General features: G+C 45.9%; 1 protein-coding gene across 1 annotated transcript; it reads left to right on the forward strand.

The window, feature by feature from the left end:
• Positions 1-473: 473 nt before the first annotated feature.
• On the forward strand, positions 474-4116 carry LOC132591962 (vitelline membrane outer layer protein 1-like). Its single transcript, XM_060273297.1, has 3 exons — positions 474-644; positions 1974-2071; positions 3825-4116. The coding sequence occupies exons 1-3, from the start codon at positions 474-476 to the stop codon at positions 4114-4116; spliced, it is 561 nt and encodes a 186-aa protein (XP_060129280.1).
• The last annotated feature ends 11078 nt before the right edge of the window (positions 4117-15194 follow it).

The following is a 15194-nucleotide window of genomic DNA, read 5'->3' on the forward strand; positions in this document are numbered from 1 at the left end:
GGTTCTGAGATGAACTGCGAGTGAAGCCTATTCCCCCCTGTCCTTGGGGGGCGGGGATTTGCAAGGATAATTACCCTCAAACATCCTTGTTTTTCCTTCGCCAACAGTCTCCCATTGCCATGGGGTCTGCTTCCACTAAGACAGAACGGAACTGGAAGCCGCACATTTTAGTTACTTAGCTTATATAAGCCAATTCCTGCCACCCTGCCTTGCCTTTCTGTTTGAGGAATTGATCTAGCCCCAATGTCCGGCAACTCTGAGTTGTTTATTGAAATCAGAAGTGTAGTCAGAAAAGCCATTAATTGATTTTACTCATCAAACAGAAGTGATCACACTTCCCTTCAGGGGGAAACACAAGATTTGGGAAGATTTTGAGCAGAGGAGAGAGAACCACAATTTCTGGGGAATAAATTCTCAAGGCTGTTATTCTTCCATTCAGTTTTTGCAGCTCGATCTGGTGCAGTCCACCTTCCATGGATCTCTCTATCAGTGCTGTGGTCTTCCTGTTCCTCACCTACCACCTCTGTGAGGCAGGTGGTCGAAGCTATAATTCAATCCTCATGGTGCCCAATGGCGGGAAGTGGGGAGAATGGGGAAAAATTCAAATCTGTCCCTCAGGATATGCATTCGGATTCGCATTGAAGGTAAAGGCTTCTCTATATCTTCTTTTTGATACCCTGACCCCAAGGAGTAGTATAATAGTATAGTATAGTATAATATAATTAATATAATATAATATAATATAATATATATATTTCAAGTTGCTTCCCATCTTTCTTTCAGGGGCTGCTCTTGATGATAGGGGGAGGTACTCTGTACTCTCTCCCCCTTACAATATATATTTCAAGTTGATTGCCATCTTTCTTTCTGAACCTATTGCCTGTATATTGCTGCCTGCAAGGTTCTTTGAAGTGTTGACTGCCATGCTTAAAGATTTAATAGCTCTAAAAAGTCTCCATGCCACTTTGTCTATCCACAATGGAGAGGCTTAGAGCAAATTGGATTTTACATAAAAGAAAACTACCATGAATCTGGATGGTCTAGAGCAGGCATCCCCAAACTTCGGCCCTCCAGATGTTTTGGACTACAATTCCCATCATCCCTGACCACTGGTCCTGTTAGCTAGGGATCATGGGAGTTGTAGGCCAAAACATCTGGAGGGCCGCAGTTTGGGGATGCCTGGTCTAGAGGAAAAAAGGGACAAGGATACAGACAAGTTTGGAGTGCAATGAGCTGGCAATATTGTGGTCAGGTTTATCTCCCTGAAAGGTGAGCGCCCAATTGGCAAATGCAGACTAAACTGTTAGTGTGAAAGCAATCTTGGTCAGTTCTGGTGCTTTCTAGGAGGGTTGCCATACATCCAGATTTTCCCTGAAATGTCCAGGATTTCAACAACTTTCCCCAAAAAAGCTCAACAAGTTTTTGTGTCCGGGTTTCACTTCTTGAAATAATATGGCAACCCTAACTTCACAAACTGGAGGAAACCTGCTGTGGAATATGAAGACATAAGAGAGGGATGGAGGGTGCCTCAGCCAGTCATTATCAAGATCAATTTTTTCTTATTAAATTTGCTTACTTGGGGCCATTGGACTGGTTGCACCAAAAAGCTACTGTCTTTTGGTGCAGCTGGGAATGTAAACCTTAATCCATAACCAGTTAATACTTGTACACAAGTAGGGGCCTGTAAGCTACGGTATTACTTTGGAAAATTTAGACTGCAGACGCAGTCTGAATGGGAGTGTTGTCAGAGTCCAAGTTCGGTTAACTACAATAACAACCCCCCTTTTGTATCATACATAATATCTTTTTTCTGTTTTGTTTTCTACATGGGTACGATTTCTTGTTTCTTCAGTTTTGTGTCTGGTCTTACTCTGTACACTTGTAATTTTTTTATTTTTCAATAAAGGATATAAAACAGAATCATAGCTTGCAAAAACAGCTTTATTGCAGTCTCTTTCTCTCTTTTCCACCAGGTACAGGGAAAACAAGGTATGTCTACTGATGATACTTCCCTCAATGGCATCCGTCTCCATTGCAGTAGGGGTGACGTTGTACAATCTACCGTCGGACCGTGAGCATCTTCTTGGCTTTTCTCTGTTTTGTTTGGAAAGTGATGGTGTGAGGGGCTGGCTGAAATCTATTATGCTTCAGCACCAGGGCAGGATAATATCAGGTCAGGGTCTATCAGCCTCATTCTCAGCTCTCGGAGCCTAAGGATACCAACTCTAGGTTGCCTTCCGAATTTTAGAGGGACCCAAGCCCCACATAACAAAGAGGAAAGAGACTGCAACAACAGAGTACAAAGGTCAGGAAAAGCAGAGTTTCTTCCTGAGGACCAGACATCCCAAGGAAAGAGAGAGCAAGAGGAAACCGCCATCTATCCTGAGAGTGGGGAACCTCAAGTCCAGGGGTCAAATGTGGTCCCCTAGGCTTCTCTGTCTGGTCCTCATGAATATCTGTGACTGTTACAGATATCCCAGCTCCTTTGATGACCACACAATTGTTTTGGTACCAGAGATGCTCTGTAACATATTCAAGCAAGACCCCAGCCCCCAGTCTCCAATGCAACACAGAAGACAATTGCTAGGGCTGGTTAGATGTCCTCATGCCACCCCATTTTGTCTATCTTGGATAGACGATAAATCTACTTGTCAGAGCATTTCGGCTTTGAAACCCCAACCACCTCAGTGGTGGACTGGTGGTAGAAAGCAAAAAAGATATCACATACTGTTGTATAATATTAATATTAATAGTACAGATAACTACAATATATATATAAGAGAACTACAATACAGTGGTACCCCACAAGACGAATGCCTCATGCAACGAAAAACTCACAAGATGAAAGCGTTTTGCATTGCGCGAGGCGTCTCGCAAGACGAAGTTTCCTATGACCGCGCTTCACAAGATGCAGGGCCGTCTTGAGCAGATCGCGCGCCCTGGTGCTGAGGGGCTGAGATCGCTTCGCCGCCCGCCCCGCCCTCGCAGGGCGCAATTGGTTTCTGTGCGGCTTTGCCAGCCCCGTGCCATGCTGCACTGCGCCACCGGGGGTCTACGAAGAGCCGGCCCTGACAAGATGAATAGGAACGCATTAACTAAATGGGTAGACGGGGTAAACCAAGAAAATTTTAAACCATGCTTTGCAAGATGAATTTTTTGCTATACAAAGCAACTCACAGAACAAATTATTTTTATCTTGCAAGGTACCACTGTATCTTGTAATCAATTTTAGGCACTTACCAGCATCTGTTTTCATGAAAATTGGGGAATAACCTATACGTTTCAATGACAGATTTTTTTAAAAAAAAATGTTTAAAAGTAGGAACTTTTCACATAGAGATTTACCAAGCAAGACCTCAATATTTACAAGGAACCAAATTAGATTTCAAATTACCTCATCATACCACAACTTTTTAACACCCCTCAAATCAGGATTTTTAAAGATGGAAAATTCAACACGCCCTAATATTAGGGTTTAAAACCCCTTTAAAGATTCTTTAGCTCCATCCCTAGATTGTTCCAGGGGCAGATTGGGAGGGTGTGGTGTGGGTGACCCCTGGGTGGCACAGGGCAAATCCACCTAATCCAGGGCTCACAACACACAGCCCTTCTTATAAGCTGAGGTTTGGGAGACATACTATACCTGATGAGGTCTACAAAAGACACCTTTAAAAAAATCTAAGGAGGCAACTGCCCTCTTGACTTTCGTGTGGAAAGCAATTCATTCCAATTTAGGTCATATTTCCAGAGGAGGCAGACATTACCACATTGTCTCTTTTCTTTTCTTTTCTTTTCTTTTCTTTTCTTTTCTTTTCTTCTTGCAGGTTGGGAGAGTGGACAAAGATTAAGGAATGCCCCAAGGACTACCTGGTTTCCTTCGCTCTCAGAGTGGAAGACGATCAAGGGATGTCTGATGATACGGCAGCCAACAACATCCAGTTCAACTGTGGAGATGGGACTGGACTGGAGGGCGAGGGACTGGACTTCGGTACTTACGGCCCGTCGAGCAAGCGCTGCAAAACTGGTTCCATCTGCGGGATCCAAACAAAGGTGGAGATAGGTTCAAGTAATGATGAAACAGCACTTAATGATGTCAGGTTCTTCTGCTGTGACTGAATCACCTGGGCTTCATCCTGCTACAACACAGCTGCCTGTTTTCTAATGGTTTGTTGGCATGAAACTTAACCAACAATAAATGTTAACGAAAGAGTTGCGTGTACCTTTTGAAGCTTTGTCCCTTCCTGATCTCGATTCCTTAGGCCTGCATGAATTGGTTTTGGATAGGAGGCCAATGCGAAGTTAAAGAGGGTACCATCCTAGAGCCGTAGTGTGATATCTTTAGCCCATTGATCTAGCCAGGCCCACCAGCCTCTCAATTTGTCCCATGAGGTTTCTTTGGACAAATCACACCCACTTGCCAATCACCAGCCATCTCAGGCACAGAGATCTCTCATGACTGATCTAAGAACCATGCGGTGAGATTTGAGGATTTGAAGGAATCTTTGCACCAAGCATAGCAGCCAACTCCTTTGCCTCCCCCATAAACTATTTGAGGGGGTCATGCCTCCACCCCCCCCAAGTTGATGGGCATTGCCATTTGAATGGTGTGCATTACATGATCAATTATGTGGGGCAGAGCTTACCTGCCTCACCCAAAATTGTATTCAAGTCGGCACCCCTGGCACCAAGCGCCACCAAGAGCCCAAAGTGCAAGCAGAGTCTTATCCCGAATTTTAGCACTCTGCCCAACAGTGCTAAGCTCAGAGATACCTGTAAGCCTCGGGCTGCTATTTGAGAGTAGAAGGCAACATTTCCACATATTCCTACTCCAGACAAATTTATTGAAAGATATAATGAAGTTCATTTATGAATCACCGGAATACCAAATCTTGTAACAATATAGACTATGTATGTTATTTTCTCTTACAGAATTCCTTTTGAGTATTTCTCTCATACACAAGTACAGGAGAGACATCTTTCTATAATACTTTGGTTGATTGCCTATTCTGTTCTTTCACCAATGAAAAGGAAATGAAATAAAATTAAGAATAGGTGTGTCCCCTCTTATCAGCTGTGAGAGGAGCAGGAAGAGGAGATACAGGCAGCATGTATGTCAGAGTGTGTGTGAGCAAACAAACGAGGGGTGGCAAGGTGAAACATTCACCTCTTGTGGTCATGGCAGACAGAAGTGGGTTAGGAGGAGCTGCTTCTCATAGTGCTCAGCCCTAGGAAGATGCAGAGGTCACCTGGTTAAGAGGCGGGAAAGGCCTCAGAATGCAGCAAGCCGGAAGTTTGCACAACTGCTTACTAAAATGAAATGAAGAGGTGGGGGAAGAGATGTTGCCAAAAGAGAACCGGGGCCTAGGAGGCCCTCTAAGAAACATAGGAGTGCTCCCTAAAATGCACTAATGTTTGGTTGTAATTACTTTGTGCTGCTCTGGGCAAACACATTTAATCAATAAAATAGAAATCTCAGTAGAAGCAGCCCCCCATCATTAAAAAGCATAGAATCATAGAGTTGGAAGAGACCACAAGGGCCATCCAGTCCAACCCCCTGCCAAGCAGGAAACACCATCAAAGCATTCTTGACATATGGCTGTCAAGCCTCTGCTTAAAGACCTCCAAAGAAGGAGACTCCACCACACTCCTTGGTAGCAAATTCCACTGCTGAACAGCTTTTACTGTCAGGAAGTTCTTCCTAAAGTTTAGGTGGAATCTTCTTTCTTGAAGTTTGAATCCATTGCTCCGTGTCCGCTTCTCTGGAGCAGCAGAAAACAATCTTTCTCCCTCCTCCATATGACATCCTTTCATATATTTGAACATGGCTATCATATCACCCCTTAACCTTCTCTTCTCCAGGCTAAACATACCCAGTTCCCTAAGCCGTTCCTCATAAGGCATCATTTCCAGGCCTTTGACCATTTTGGATGCCCTCCTCTGGACACGTTCCAGCTTGTCAGTATCCTTCTTGAACTGCGGTGCCCAGAACTCGGCACAGTACTCCAGGTGAGGTCTGACCAGAGCAGAATACAGTGGTACTATTACTTCCCTTGATCTAGATGCTATACTCCTATTGATGCAGCCCAGAATTGCTTTGGCTTTTTTAGCTGCTGCATCACACTGTTGACTCATGTCAAGTCTGTGGTCTACCAAGACTCCTAGGTCCTTTTCACATGTACTGCTCTCAAGCCAGGTGTCACCCATCCTGTATTTGTGCCTTTCATTTTTTTTGCCCAAGTGTAGTACCTTACATTTCTCCTTGTTAAAATTCATCTTGTTTGCTTTGGCCCAGCTGTCTAATCTGTTAAGGTCATTTTGAAGTGTGAACCTGTCCTCTGGGGTATTAGCCACCCCTCCCAATTTGGTGTCGTCTGCAAACTTGCCCAGGATGCCCTCAAGCCCATCATCCAAGTCATTGATAAAGATGTTGAATAAGACTGGGCCCAAGACAGCAACTGTTTCAATAGTGAAGCATAAGACAATATGAAGTTGAATATACAACATCACTAAAAAGTATACAGCCACATCTAAAACGCTGAGGATTCAAAGGTTCACTTTTAAAACATCGGACAATAATGACCACAAAGTTGGCACCAGGGGGGCCTTTCCAGGGAAGGCATTTCAGAACCAGGCTGACACCATCTATGAGACCCTCTATCCAGGAGCACTGGAAGAGAGCCTCTGATGGTGATTTTGGGGTCCAGGTAAGTACACCTGGGAGGAGGTGATCCTTGAGGTAAGCTGCTCCCAGGCCATTTAAGGAGTAGACAATAAATCACTAGTGCAATATAGTGAAATGGTCCACAAGCCCTTTAAGAGTCTTGATACCCTATGTGGAACTTTCTGTGGTCTTTTCAAAGTTACCCCACCTATAACTCACTGCAGTTAGTCTAACAGGAAGATCATGGATAATGGACACAAGACTACCTCCAGCCCGGTAAGGTTATAGTGTATCAGATTAAGCTGATAAAAATTCATTTGCCTGGATGATTCATTTAAGCAAACAATGGGTGAAATGGACAGTTCAGCAATTTGTTTCAGTGCTTACCTTCAAGCAGCAGTTAGTTTCAGCAGTTAGCTTTGGTAGTTGGATTTTCCAGTTTTGCGTGTTCAGACCCAGAGACCTCGCAGCTAAATAAATTGACACTTGACTCAAATTTCAGTTCGGTTTTTGGCAGAATTTAAGCCATGACTTTATTGATTACAGAAAGAGAGTGGTTGCATAGGCTCTGGTTCGACTAGCTCACTGCACTCTTGCAGGCAGTGCTGACCCAGGTCCCCAGCATTGGTCAACAAAGGTGAACACCCGGATAGGCAAAAAGCCAGGAACAGACTATGTTCACCACCCAGATGTCCCCCTGGACTCAGGCACGGGCACAACCCACTCTCAGGGGTTGACCAAACCATTTGAGTCCCTGGATTCCTTTAACGGAATACCTTTCACATGGGGATGGCGAGAGCGTTCTCCCATCCCTATCACCTGAACCAGTGCCTATCCACCACACAAGCACCCGCGCTTGCCGCCAACCACTCACACCTGTAACTAATCCATTAACCCCACTGACACAGAGGTCAGCCACAAATCATTCCCAATCACACTCACACATTTATTAGCAAAAATATGTAGAAGATAAAGAAATAATAGAGTGTATTCTTTTTAGAAACAGCAGTGTGAAATTCATCTAGTCCCACCCCATGCAATGCATGATGTAGGGCTCAAACCCATGACCTTGGGATTAAAAGTCTCATGCTCTCCTCTACGCCAGGCATGTACAACATGTCAATCATGAGCCCCCAGTTGACCGCGGGGTTGTTTCTGGTCAATCACAGGGCCTTTCTCTGCAACCTCAGATGCAGCAGCTCAGGTGCAGGAGGCGGGCTTAGTGTAGTTTTCCTTCATGGGAAAGGGGGTGGCTGCCGGAGACAGATGGAGGCACGAGGAGGAGCCGCGTGGGAAGCCTCCCTTTGACGGGGGAGGGGGGGAGAGTGATCGCATGCTGGTTTGGGGGTGGGGGTAGGAGAAGCTTTGCATGGGACAGCTCCGCAGCCCAATGGGTTTGAGGGGGGGAGAGAGAGAGAGCGCTGCTGGGGGGGGGAGAAAGGGCTGCTTTGGGGCGAGAGAAAGACAGATAGGTGCCAGCCCACCCTGCATCCATCCCTGCCCCCATGGGGGAAGCAGCCAATACCCGCCTGCCCACTGTGCACCCAACTCTTGGTGATAGAGCACTGCCTGTTTTTGATAATGGATCATAGAGCAGCAAGTTGCCAAATCCTGTTCTAACGCAAAGTGCACAGTACTGGTCTTTGGCACTGACATGATGTCCTCACCCTTCCGATAGCCCTCCCCCCTCCCACAGGTAAATGGGTTCTGGTTGTGGAGGCACTTCCTAAAAGGCTGCTGGTAATGGGGGGTGAAGAAGGGACAGGACAAAGAAGATTTCATAGCCTTCCCAATGCTCTGCTTTGTGATGGCTCAGAGAAGGTGTTGCTCAGGACAGAGAGTTCATACACTTCATTGTCCTGCCCCCTTTAAATCCCCTGCTCACATTCATATTTCATCACTCGGCTTAAGGAAGCTCTCATTCTGCCTGGCAGCTGAGAGACAGTAAGTAGAACTACATTGCTCTGCTCTAAGAAGTTTGGTAAGGGAAGACAAGGGTTGCAACATGGCCAGAATTTCAGAGGCCTGATCAGTAGTCAGTAACCAGTGGGGATCCAGTCAAGCATTTGTGTTAGTGGTATTAGGCCCTTGTTTTTGTGAAAAGTGTACCCCGCTTTTCACAAAAGATTTCAGGGTATTTAACGATGCATTCATTTTGAAGTGTTGCAAATGTATGGCAGCATTCCCCAACCTTATGATCTCTAGATATTCGGGACTACAATTCCCATCAGCTGGAACCACCACCATGTTGGCTGGCTGGGGATGGATGGGATTTGCAGCCAGAGCACATGGAATTCACCAGGGTGGGAAAGGTTGGCCTAAGGGATACTGCAAGGCTATGAAATATATCTACTCCCCTGTGTTGTCTTATCCCTCTCCCACCAACATTAGCCTTTAGTAAGCCCAGCAGAATACTGGTGCCTGCAGAAGCTCACTGGTATCTCCCACTGTGCCCTGCAAAGCCATGGGAAAGAGGACCAGTTCATCCCTTAGGAGCAGTTTCCAACTGTTTTTCAAACTGGTGCTCTGGTGTGGAATTAATAATGCTGTGAGTTTGCTATAATAAATTCCAAGATGCTGAAGGATGGGTTGGTGGGAAGGTAGTTGGCTCTGCTAAGAGCCTACGGCATTAGGCAGAGACAGAAATAAGGAAAACTCACCCACCTTCAGTTAGGCACAAGTCTTTAGGTTTATGCACACATTACACTGGGGAGAGGTGTATCCTTTCTCTACACTTATACAAGTGCTTGTGTGAAAGAGTGTACACTGATTGATTTGTACACCTCACCTACGGTATCTGAAGAAGTGTGCATGCACACAAAAGTTCATACCAATGACAAACTTTGTTGGTCTCTAAGGTGCTACTGGAAGGAATTTTTCTATTTTACTTTGATTTTGTTTCAATGGCTGACCAACATGGCTACCTACCTGTAACAGATACACAGAATTACACTTACAGGAATGCACTGAGGGGACACCCCTTGAGGTGAAAAATGAGAGCTGGTTGGAGCAAAAAGACAAATGTAGAGGAAGTACTTTCCTCCTTTTATTTATTTTTGCTTTCTACTTGCTAGTACACATCTGCCAAATAAATTGTGATGATGGCAAGCAGCAGAGTGGAGTCTCCTGTCAATTCTATTTAAATGTTATACATGTCTTCACTTTAAATTATTTTACTTTATTGAGCCGATTGGAAGTATGCTGATTGGAAGTATGCATCTGTTTCAAGTTAAATAACTGCTTTGCCACTCACCACGGCCTGATTATCGGACCAGAAACAGAGCTGCCAGTCTTTGAACTCCATGGTCCAGATGTGCACTGCCACTACAATGGGGGAAAACTCAAGAAAGGTTAAATCATGGGTAATGGCTGCCAGTGCTCAGGCCACCACTGAGCGTGCCAACAGCCATGGAAATGAAGCCCCAAACCCAACGACCAACACGTCCGAATGGACCTGGAAATCGAATTGCAGATTCAAAGTATCCTGCCACAAGGATACGCCATTGAACTCCCTCAGGAATTCAAGCCACATCTCGATATCTGCCCTGACCTCACTGGGCAACTGTACTCGAGGATGGGGTGACCGCAGGCCTGTAGAGAGTCTGATTAAGCGTGCACAAAAGGGGCGACCAGGGGCTACCACCCTGCATGCGAAATTCAAATGGCCCAACAGGGACTGAATCTGCCGCAGAGTAACTTTTTCCCATGGCAAAAATCCATAATGCTGTCACACAAAGCCACCAATTTTACTTCAGGCAAAGCGGAAGTTACTGCAACAGTATCCAACTGAATTCCAAGGTAAGACAACCTCGTGACTGGGCCTTCAGTTTTATCAGCTGCCAATGGAACACCTAACTCCTCAGTTAGGTCGTTAAAAGCATGCAATAGTAGCAAGCATTCATCCGAATCGGCTGCAGAACGTAGTAAATAGTCATCGAGGTAATGGGTCACGCTCCTAAAACTTGTCTTGGTACGCAAGGCCCAGTCCAAAAATGTACTGAAGGCTTCAAAGGCTGCACAGGATATAGAGCAGCCCAGAGGCATAGCCTTATCCACATAATACGCTCCATCTAACTGGAGCCCAAGCAACTTAAAATCATGCGGATGCACAGGAAGTAAGCGATAGCAGCTTCCACATCACACTTTGCCAAAAGTGCACCTTTCCCAAAACTCCTTATCAACTTAACTGCTTGGTCAAAAGTGGCATACTTGACAGAACACAACTCAAGAGGGATAGCATCATTTACTGATGAACCCTGTGTGTAAGATTAATAATGAATTAAGCAAAATTCCCCACGGGCCTTTTAAAGGGGAAAAGAAATCCGGGTAGGGAAGGCACTCAAATGGACCAGCTATCCTACCCAAAGCCAGTTCCTTCCTGATCTTTTGCTTTGCAACATCAGGCATCTTTGCGGAAGGGATTTTGAGCAGAAGGGATCCTGGTGGCCTGACATAGAAAACTCTCATTGTAGCTTATAGCTGCCGCCTCACTGGCCAATGCAAAAGTCTTTTGCACCAAAGATTGATAAATTCAAATTTAGGTGCAAACTTCTCTTGGGGTAAGCTGCAGAAATAACCCCAGCAAATACTTGAAAAGCATCAAGCCACTTCTCAAAGGTTCTCTCCATTTTAAGGGAGCTGGCCTTGCCCGATGCAACCTGCTTGTCCTTGTCTGGAAATTCAGTAGGGGGAAGGAGTTTGAAAATATCCACATAACGACAGTTGAGTATCCTATTTCACATCCTGGATGGCAAATGTGCACCTGGAATAATATCCCTGACAGCATTGGTCAAAACTTTAACGTCTTTGACCAGTTCACCATCAATGCATTCGAGAGGAAGGCCATACCTGGCCCTGTGCGTGATGGCTCTACGCTGCCATGCCCACCTGGGCAGGCCCGAAGCCCCCTCACCATGACCCCAATACAGACCCAGAACCACGTCTGAATCGTCATCGGAGGTCTGAGAAGATGTACCAGTAGAAGAGGAGGAATCACCATCTCTGTGCCTCTTGGCCCTGTGTGTGGAGCGATGACTCCTCTGCTGCTTGCCGCCAGATGAAGGGACTCTAGGCACTGGGAGATCCTCCTCTGAAGACTGGATGCTGAGCGCCTCCCTCGAAGGAGGCGACTGAGCCTGCCCAGAACTAAAAACATGTGAGGAGCTTGGCTGGGAAGATCCCTCACATGCTGTGCAAATTAAGGCCCTGAACTCCCAGACCCCGGGGGTGCCAACTGCAAACGAGGCAGACCAGACCGGAAGGCCCGTTGTATCATGGCCCCCATACTCCTAGTACGACTCACTAGGGCTAGCTGGGACTGGGATCCTGGAAGGCTGAAATTAGGAGAGCAAGGCCCCGGAAGGGTCATAAGCCTCACTCCCTTCACTCACATCTGAAGGACCATGAGCCTCAAAAACAGTGGAAGACGTGGAGGGGCTGGACTGAGAATCAGGCTGCCTCCCAAATTACTAAACCAAAGACTCAAGTTCCGGATTAAATCTTGACATGGCCGCAGGGTCTGAACCAATATCAGTCATGATTGCACCCAAGCGATCCAGCATATGCTGAGGAACCGCTGGGGCCGGCGCTGAATGCAATGACTGAGATGGGCCTCTAATCACCCATTTTGAAGGGAGAGCAGGACTGGGATTCCTCTTAATAGGCATCTTGATCCCTTCTTTACTAAGCTGGGGGGGGGTTTACTGAAACGTACACACAATAATAAAAGCACTCTGGTGATCAAGGTGGCACTCCCGCCAAAACAAGATGGTGCTCTTACCAAACAACCAGCTGGGGATAAACCTCCCCCAACTCAGAAAGGAGGACAAAATGGCGATCGGGCTTAAAGGGGGGGGGGTTCCCTAGGAAATTTCCCACCAGCCCCGGAGCAGAACGGGCAATGGAAAATTTGCTAATCTATCAGAGAGGGAACTCTCAAAAACGATACCCAAAGCGACCAGCTGGACAGAACAGCCCAGACAATGAAACCCACAAATCACCCGATAAATTCAAACCCCCGAAGCTGCAGCCCCAGCCAGAACTGAGAATAAAAAGCTGTTGTGCAAAGAGCAAAGGCAAAGTTAAGCAGGTAGCGCTTATGGGGCAAAATCCCCGTGGGGCGAAAGCCCCTCCAGGGGGAAAGGAAGGGAACTAATAATAATTAACAAAGGAGGGGAAGAAAACAATTGGAAGGAATTAAGGGAAAGAAGGGATAAGGGAAAGAAATGGCCAGGACGATCCGTTAAAGGCAAGTCTCTCTCGGCTGCACAGAGGACACATAGAATCATAGAATAGAATAGAATCATAGAATCATAGAGTTGGAAGAGACCACGAGGGCCATCCAGTCCAACTCCCTGCCAAGCAGGAAACACCATCAAAGCATTCCTGACAGATGGCTGTCAAGCCTCCGCTTAAAGACCTCCAAAGAAGGAGACTCCACCACACTCCTTGGCAGCAAATTCCACTGCCAAACAGCTCTTACTGTCAGGAAGTTCTTCCTGATGTTTAGGTGGAATTTTCTTTCTTGTAGTTTGAATCCGTTGCTCCGTGTCCGCTTCTCTGGAGCAGCAGAAAACAACCTTTCTCCCTCCTTTATATGACATCCTTTTATATATTTGAACATGGTTATCATATCACCCCTTAACCTTCGCTTCTCCAGGCTAAACATACCCAGCTCCCTAAGCCGTTCCTCATAAGGCATCGTTTCCAGGCCTTTGACCATTTTGGTTGCCCTCTTCTGGACACGTTCCAGCTTATCAGTATCCTTCTTGAACTGTGGTGCCCAGAACTGGACACAATACTCCAGGTGAGGTCTGACCAGAGCAGAATACAGTGGTACTATTACTTCCCTTGATCTAGATGCTATACTCCTATTGATGCAGCCCAGAATTGCATTGGCTTTTTTAGCTGCTGCATCACACTGCTGACTCATGTCAAGTTTGTGGTCAACCAAAACTCCTAGATCCTTTTCACATGTACTGCTCTCAAGCCAGGTGTCTCCCATCCTGTATTTGTGCCTTTCATTTTTTTGCCCAAGTGTAGTACTTTACATTTCTCCTTGTTAAAATTCATCTTGTTTGCTTTGGCCCAGTTGTCTAATCTGTTAAGGTCATTCTGAAGTGTGATCCTGTCCTCTGGGGTGTTAGCCACCCCTCCCAATTTGGTGTCATCTGCAAACTTGCTCAGGATTCCCTCAAGCCCATCATCCAAGTCATTGATAAAGATGTTGAACAAGACTGGGCCCAAGACAGAACCCTGTGGCACCCCACTAGTCACTACTCTCCAGGATGAGGAGGAGCCATTGATGAGCACCCTTTGGGTTCGGTCAGTAAGCCAGCTACAAATCCACTGAATGGTAGCATTGTCTAGCCCACATTTTACCAGCTTCTTTACAAGAATATCATGGGGCACCTTGTCAAAGGCCTTGCTGAAATCAAGATAGGCTACATCCACAGCGTTCCCTTCATCTACCAGGCTTGTAATTCTGTCAAAAAATGAGATCAGATTAGTCTGACATGACTTATTTTTCAGGAACCCATGCTGACTTTTAGTGATCACAGAGTTTCTTTCTAGGTGCTCACAGACTGTTTGCTTAATGATCTGCTCTAGAATCTTTCCTGGTATTGATGTCAGGCTGACTGGGCGGTAATTGTTTGGGTCCTCTCTTTTCCCCTTTTTGAAAATAGGGACAACATTTGCCCTCCTCCAGTCTGCTGGAACTTCGCCTGTTCTCCAGGAATTTTCAAAGATTATTGCCAGTGGTTCTGAAATCACCTCTGCCAGTTCTTTTAATACTCTTGGATGTAGTTCATCTGGCCCTGGAGACTTGAATACATCTAAACTAGCCAAGTATTCTTGACACGCTGTTAGCTTGTTCCGAATGCACAGGCCGAAAGAGGAAGGTCTGGGTCATGTGGATGGGTATATATAGGTCCCTCGATCCGTTTGGACCCATTGGCCAGATTGAACCCAACATCGAGGGACCTACCAATCAGGTGTTGTGACTGACCAATCTTACCCACCCACAACATAGGAGGTCGGTCTCCAGGTCTCACCGCAACATGTGCCCTCTTTTAGGGAAGACACGATTTCTAGCGTCAATAATCCGTTTTAGAAATTAAAGGTCATGGATGTACTCAAATGTAGAACACTCCCTCGAGCAATGGGACTTCCTTTCCTCTGTTTGCATCCTCTGCAGAACCTCAAAATGTGCTCCAAAGGGTTGGGGAACCCCACAGAGCTGATTTTTAGATTGTGTGTGTGAGGAGCTGGCAGAGGAAGAAAAGAAACGATAAGTCCCATGGTACAAACAGATTTCTGATGTCCATGTGAATGGATCATTGTTTCATTATCCTCCACCTTTGTTTTTAAATTCCCAAACTTTGCTTCCAGAATGTCCATCCATATATTCATATGCTCCTGTTTAGACATCAATTGCAGAGACATTTCTTCCTTCAAAGCATTCACTAAAGCTGTCCACTGGAGTGCTTTTCATTCAGAGTAGGAACCATGTTTTTCAGGTCTGCTTCCCTGT

Source organism: Zootoca vivipara, chromosome 4, assembly GCF_963506605.1.
Source record: "Zootoca vivipara chromosome 4, rZooViv1.1, whole genome shotgun sequence".
In the NCBI taxonomy this organism is placed as follows: domain Eukaryota; kingdom Metazoa; phylum Chordata; class Lepidosauria; order Squamata; family Lacertidae; genus Zootoca; species Zootoca vivipara.

Bases quoted from the DNA above. Each gene is read 5' to 3' on its own strand.
- LOC132591962 (XM_060273297.1), top strand. From the start codon at position 474: ATGGATCTCTCTATCAGTGCTGTGGTCTTCCTGTTCCTCACCTACCAC. The intron at 645-1,973 runs GTAAAGGCTTCT...CTTTTCCACCAG, and splicing joins CATTCGGATTCGCATTGAAG to GTACAGGGAAAACAAGGTAT. The intron at 2,072-3,824 runs GTGAGCATCTTC...TTCTTCTTGCAG, and splicing joins GTACAATCTACCGTCGGACC to GTTGGGAGAGTGGACAAAGA.